This window comes from Cyprinodon variegatus, unplaced genomic scaffold, assembly GCF_000732505.1.
Source record: "Cyprinodon variegatus isolate N-32 unplaced genomic scaffold, C_variegatus-1.0 Scaffold13, whole genome shotgun sequence".
NCBI classification, from domain to species: Eukaryota; Metazoa; Chordata; class Actinopteri; order Cyprinodontiformes; family Cyprinodontidae; genus Cyprinodon; species Cyprinodon variegatus.
This window is the reverse complement of record NW_015150466.1, coordinates 933,208-940,046: the sequence shown is the minus strand read 5'-3', so window position 1 is coordinate 940,046 and position 6,839 is coordinate 933,208. Positions and strand designations below refer to the sequence as shown.

Genomic DNA, 6,839 nt, shown 5'->3' with positions numbered 1-6,839 from the left:
TTGAGTAGATGATTGACTGAGTAAAGTTTCCCAGCAGTTGCGTAATATCTGACTATAAGTATCAATACTTTCACCTAAGTATTACTGGTGAGTATTTGGTCCATCGCCGTCTGTAACAGACATTACATCATAGCTTACGGTTGTATTATAACTTCCACAGTAAAGCTGCAACTAATGATTATTTTGCAAATTAATCAGTCAATTATTTTTTCAGTTAATCAGTCAATAATCGGATAGCCAAAGGGTCCTTAAGGAAGATTTTTTTACGAAATAAAAACGGGTGAAATTCAAACTTTTCCACTTAAAGTACTGGATAAAGAATACTTTTTTTAAATTTATTTTTATTTATTTATTTATTTTCCTACTTGCTTTGATTCTGTTTTATCTTCCTGTATTTTAATCATGTAAAGCACTTTCCATTGTCTTTGTACTGAATTGTGCTATACAAATACATTTGCCTTGCCTTGCCTTGCCTTGACGGATGAAACTGTTTTTATCTTAAATGCAAAATGGTTATATGTATTTTTATTTTATTTTTTACAATCTTGGTATAATTGCTGCTCTGTCAGCTGAAGGCATGTTTTACACTCTATACTCCAGTTAATGATTAATAGATTACTAAATTAGCTGAGGATTATTTCAATTATTAACTATTCAACCATTTAGTCCAGTTAATAAACGGAGATCGATGGATTTCGCTCAGTCGTCACTTTATGTTTGCAAAGAGAGAACCGTTCATCATACGGCTCTTATTGCACGGTAATCGTTCCTGTTCTGATCCAGCAGCGTTTGTGGAAATTAGTCAGAGTTAAAACAAATTATAGACACTTTAGTTAAACAGTAAAATGTTATGAATAAACCTTGAGAAAGAATCTGGTTTGTTATGGGAATAAGTGTCTGGTCCACAAACAGCCTCACTAAGGCAATGTGTGACTTTGCAGGTGAAACAGACTGAGTGAAAAACTCTATAGTGAGTAAATAATATATAAAATAAAAGAAACTAAATTCTTTTGACCACATAGATTAATCTGATAAATTTTTTCAGGCCTAATACAGATATGAAGGATTCAGCTATTCTGTAATCCATGCAGGTCTGATCAGGAAGCATCAGAATTGCTTCATCAGTAATAATCATCTTTGTAGGCAGATCATTTACCTTTTACTGACTTTTTAATTAATCAAAATACCAACATAAAGTTAAGCTGATCATTATTAAAGTGTGGTGTTCATGTTTGAGTGGCGTCTCTCACCCAGCAGGTTTTAGGGGCGTGGCTTAGCCTTTTGTGGCTCCTTCTTTCTCACCACAAAAGAACAAAAGTTTGTTTTTTGACCAACTTTATCATGTGATTATATTCTGATTTCATGGAAAACCATAAAAATATCTATTCTTCCATCATTATCCTACAGAAGAGGATTAGGGCCACTGAAAAAAAAAAAATAAAGTTAACTGATTTTTAAATTTTATTTCAGTTTAACATGAGAAAAAATCAGAATTCTGACTTTTTTTATTTTCAGACTTCAGTCAGAATTCTGAGATTAAAATCAGAATTCTGAGAAAAAAAGTCAGAATTCTGACTTTAATCTCAAAATTCTGACTTTTTTCCCCATACTAAACTGAAATAAAATGTAAAAATCAGATAACTTTATTTATTTTTTCCACTGGCCCTAATCCTCTTCCGTATTATCCAGTCATTTGTGCGAAGGCACAGAAAAAATAAGTCATAAAACAAATAAATGTGGAAAAAAGAAGTTTATTTTGAAATGTTGATCATTTGAAAAGTGGTTGCCGTTGTCGAACAGTTCTAATGATGAAAACCTTTTAACACAATACGTGAAAAAAAACAAAACAATTGACAATAATCCGATTTGAAATAGTCTTCATATCAAATATGTGTTGAGAAATGCAGAGTATTACAGTAAGCAAGTTGTCACCATTTTAACAGTTAAGGAAGCTTAAATAAATAAGGTGCCCACAAGATTTTTATCATTTCGTGTCCCTGTGACAGTTTTATACTCAAACACGTCTACTTTTCTTCCTGAGATTCTCTGTTTACATATTTTTGGTCTTCACCAAAAATAAAATCCTAACCAGACATCAGTGGCGTTTCTGTCCGATTATTTCTAACTTTTCAATAAATATGTAAACATGGCAGTTTAGTCTCTTTCTACTGCTTTAAGTACTGCAGACTGAAGGCACCCTAACAGCAATACCCCCGCTTTCATCCATGCGGACGTCTGTTAACATTTGGATTGGTTTTGGCGACAGATCGAAGCAGATTTAGGCAGTAGAGTGCTGTGAAAGTCTCTGACCCTTTTGATGAAATAAGACCCGCTACTTTGACGCATCTCTTAGAAAACCATCGATCCTACACGTATAAATAAAAAGCAGCGCGTATGGATCAACAGCGACACCTATGTACAGTATTTAATTCTTCTTTCACACATTTTCCTCTTAATTCCTTTGGCACACAGACAGCTGAAAGCTGGGTACCAGAGTCATCGTCCATTAACCGCAGTAGGAGCGTCTACGGCTCCAGATCAATGCCACCAGTCCTTTCCTATTACAGAAAATAATATACACACACATTTCCACATGGCTGTCAGCCTGTAACAGTAAATCTAATGCAGTGTGGTTCAATAATAAGTGTACAGAACGGAGCCTTTCAGGCACTTTGGTTAGCAACCTGGGCGGCTGCTACGGTTATGGGGAAAAAACAAAGCAACCTTTAGTTGCGTCAGAACGGTGTGGACGGAAATGGTTTCGTAAAGCAGCAGCCTGCTGTAGCACGTTTCCTACTGATGCTTTGGTTTGATGGAAATCTAACGTGAACTCCAGCTGCAACGTTTCCCTTTGAGCGTTGGTTTAGGAGAAGCTAGGCTAACTATTTACAGAAACATGTGGTGATTGTTGTGATATCCTCTATTTCCTCCCGTACATCCTTTCTATATCGGTCAGGTAGTGGTTTTTCAGCTCTTTCCTCTTCAACTTGAACGCGTCCGTGACGAGGCCGGTCTCTGGGGTCCACGGCTCGGGGCTCAGACGCACCTTCACTGGAACCTCAAATCGCTGGAGTTTAACTATTGAAAAGCAGAAAGAAGCAGAGTCAGAAAGTCTGTCAAGATATACAAAAATAAATAAATTAGAGAGGGAGAGAAAAGGGATTAGAGAATTTTAATCTGATCTGGAGCAATATTCTGTCTGGGTTCTGAGCAAGGCTCGTCTTTCTTATGTTACGTTCACACCGCACGCGCTTTAGGGAGCAGAAACCGCCACTTTACATGCAAAACCAATGGTTGACGCGCATCAAAATGTCCTGCAGCGCGTCTAGAGCAGGAGCAGCACATGTTGATGCATCTGAGGTGCGTAGCGCGCTTCAGCAGCAGCAGCTGCTGGAAGTGGAAACATTGAACTTTAGCTTCTGGACGCGCCGCATCAACCAATGAGAGAAGCTGATCTGGGAGCTGGTAGGGAGTCAGACGCAGCACTGCTGATGCAGAGCGCTATGATCACTCCTCTGAAACAGTTTATTAACGCCTAAATTAACTTAGAATGTAGAAACCTGCCAGCAGAATATGCTTGTGCATCATTATTAATCCCCATGAAACGATGCTTGTGCATCATTTCATGAGCATCACGCTGCTGTGCGTTATGCAGAAGTTAGAAAGTTCTGGACTCGTAATGAATACTCTAAAAAATCCATAGAATGTTGAGCGTATCCCAGCGTTTCAGGAGATTCTGGAACGTCAGTTCAGACGCTGGATAAATCAGCAAGGTGTGACCTCACTGGTGGCGAGTCTGACATATTGGAAAATTTGCAAATCTTCTTTCTAAAAAGAAGCTTATATTAGCAATATGCAAACAGCAACTTTTAACCAGAGCGTGCACAAGGAGAAATGGGCCCTTGCACGCCCTTGCACGCGGGCACAGGGTTGTGCATTGTGTTCTTTAATGTGCAGAGGGTGGGTCTTTTAAAAAAAAAAAAATCGTGAAAATATTCCAGTATACCTTTAAAGAGAGACTAAACTGGCTGCTGCAGCTCTCAGTCGGCCATTAAAATATATGCATGCTAACGTTAGCCTAGCACTTCAGCAAACTGCCAGTAGCGTGTTGAATCTGAACATCCTCAGGACATTATTTTAGCTTAAACAGAAACAAATGAACTTCAGAGACGGATAGAAACCGATTGAGGCGAGCAGACGATGAAAAGCGCGTTTCTATTTTTAGGTTTAGAGTTCAAAGCTCATCTGGTCACAGAATCGACCAAACATCCAGCAGTCGTCTCTCACTTTTAGCTGCGACCTCCTTGATCTCCTTCAGAACTTCTTTTTCCATTTCAGGGTGGTTGCAGAGCTCCTCCCATTTCCCCTCCACGCCTCTCTGCTTGGCGAGCTCCGTCAGCCTTTTCTGGTTGGGAACCACGAAGCTGACCACGTAGTTTTGGTCGCTACGGAAACGGAGGATAGAAAAGGGGTCAGTGTGAAGGAGTTTAATGTCTTTATAGTGATGACACAGAAAGAACAAACTTCCCCTTTCTTTCCCTTTCCTGGACAAGGATGTTTATTCCTACAGGACATCGCTGCCTTTTCATTTGCATTTACTAGCAGAGTCTATCTCCTCTACATCTATAAATATTTGAATATATGAAAGCGTCCTAACTGACAAACAGAGGAAGGTTGTTACCAGAGGAGCGGTTATAAAGGCTCATTCAGCCGTGTGTTCGATCCCAGCAGGTTCCGTGTTCTGGTTTTAATCTATGTTACCATTTCTACGTTAAGGTCTCCACTGCTTTACCTGATTTTCTCTCTACATCTTTAGAAGAAATCTAAAAGAGTAACTTTCTCTTAAAATAAGTGCATTTTTACTTTAATTGTGGAGGTAAGGGAGACACTTTGCTAATGGAACAAGACAATTTAAATTTAAAATTAGAAAAAAAAACCCACATTGTATTATTTCAAGTGAATAATTTCCAATTATTTTAATTTAAGAGTAAAAAAAACTCATTCCATTGGAAGATCATCTTATTTACCTGCTCAAATTAAGGGTAAATACACTTAATTTAAGAAACAGTGACTTATTTCTAGATGTTTTTTTTGCAGTGATGCTACGTTAAAGGTGAACTTCCTGGATCTATTAACCAGGAGAACATTTTTTAATCCAATAAAAAGCTTCTGTAACGAAGCGTGATGCTGTCAGACGCACTTCTGTGGCACATTTCCAAATATTTTAGAGCACAAGCAGCCGCATGTTTGTCTGAACTCGTTTGCTTTTATTAGAAACCTGAAGGTAGAGACGAGAACCCCCCCACCCCCCCCTCAGTGGGAAAGGAAATTATTCTGTTTTCTTATTTCAACTGTTGCGTATATTAGCTGCGACACATGAATCAAGATGCTATGACGGAAAACATTTGATTGACAGATAGAACTAACTGGCCTGCAGAAGATAATGGAAAAAAACACAGATTTTAAGACAGGATTTCTTACAGATTTTCATTATTTTATTAACTTTTTCTAAACTTCATGTTGATTTTTCCAAATTGCATTATTTTCAAATTGTGTTTAAAGATAACGTTGCATCGCTTTAAGTCCAATAGCAGGTTAAAAGAGACTTCTTCGCTTCTCCCTACTGAGGAAAATCTGCTTCCAGAAGTGAAACTAAACTGAATTGAAGAGAATCTAAGCTGTAAAACACAACATGAAAAGAATAGAATCTGTAAAACTGAATCTGAAAAAGAAATATGAAAAAAAGTAAAAAAAAAAAAAAAGAAATTTAAGACATTCAAATATGTTTTCCCTTCGACTTTAAAAGTCGAGGGAAAACAGAAGAGTCCAGTGGATTGTTTTTATTTTTTTTTGGAACATATTTATGTCGTTTTTATATTTGAGATGGAAAAAATAAAATGCTAAAGAAGTAAATCCTCACATTAAAAGATTTAAGTAAAACAGTCTTTATTTTTTATAATCAGTTATTGTACTTTTGGACAATCAGCTCCCGTCAGCTGTTGTGAAATTCTTGCATCCATGCCTCCTGTTTTTCCTCTCTTCATGTGAACATTTCAGCGCTCTAAGCAAGCAGTCCTGCTACCATTTATCTCTGAGCAGAGTTCAGTCAGGACACGTTTTACGAGATTAAGTCTACCGACCTGTTTGTGGTAAAGGCTCTAACGTATCAAACCCGTCAATCAAACATCTTGATTTCAGCCTCATTTGAATTGCCCGTCTCCGTCAGAGTGTTGGACCTGCAGGAATCCCAGCCATGAACTGGCTGCCACACTCACCTGTTAGCGTAAGCGCAGATGTTGTCGATCAGAGAACAGTTCTTCAGAGCAGATTCCACTTTGCCCAGAGACACGTACTCCCCAGCCTGCAGCTTCACCAAATCTTTTTTGCGATCTTTAAAAAAAACAAACAGAAAACAAAGTGGCATGAAACCTGAAAACCGAGACCTGAAGGCGTAAAATTGCCAGGAATAGTCATTCCAAAAAAGTTAACAATCAGCTGGACTTTGTTTCCCAGTTTGAAGACGTTTTTCTTCCATCCAGGAAGCTTTTTAATTCAAAATGTCAGAAATAGCGTTTAGTTCCAGGTTTTATCCAGCAGCCCAACAAAGCCTGGTTTTAGTTTAGAAAACATGCAAATAGAAACGGATGAACGGGTCCCCCCCTTTGGAATGGGGGCCATTTGGCTTCTTTGTTAGCCTGCAATACCTGTCTATGTCTCTGAAAGGGGGGGTCGTTGAAGGGAATAGTTGGCCTGGCTGAATAGGCTACTGTATAAAACCTGGAACTAAACGCTATTTCTGACATTTTGAATTGAAAAATCTTCCTGGATGGAAGAGAAAC

At 38.2% G+C, this 6,839-nt stretch overlaps 1 protein-coding gene across 1 annotated transcript in view; it reads right to left on the bottom strand.

The window, feature by feature from the left end:
- Nucleotides 1–1,741: 1,741 nt before the first annotated feature.
- The window catches only part of LOC107089734 (long-chain-fatty-acid--CoA ligase 4-like), a 17,433-nt gene continuing 12,335 nt past the window's right edge, over nucleotides 1,742–6,839 (bottom strand). The window contains exons 9-11 of the mRNA XM_015382679.1: nucleotides 6,276–6,390; nucleotides 4,288–4,445; nucleotides 1,742–3,078 (exon numbers count right to left, since the gene is read on the bottom strand). Of these exons, the coding sequence (XP_015238165.1) occupies nucleotides 2,921–3,078; nucleotides 4,288–4,445; nucleotides 6,276–6,390 (431 nt within the window). The 3' untranslated portion in view covers nucleotides 1,742–2,920. The remainder of the gene's footprint in view (nucleotides 3,079–4,287; nucleotides 4,446–6,275; nucleotides 6,391–6,839) is intronic.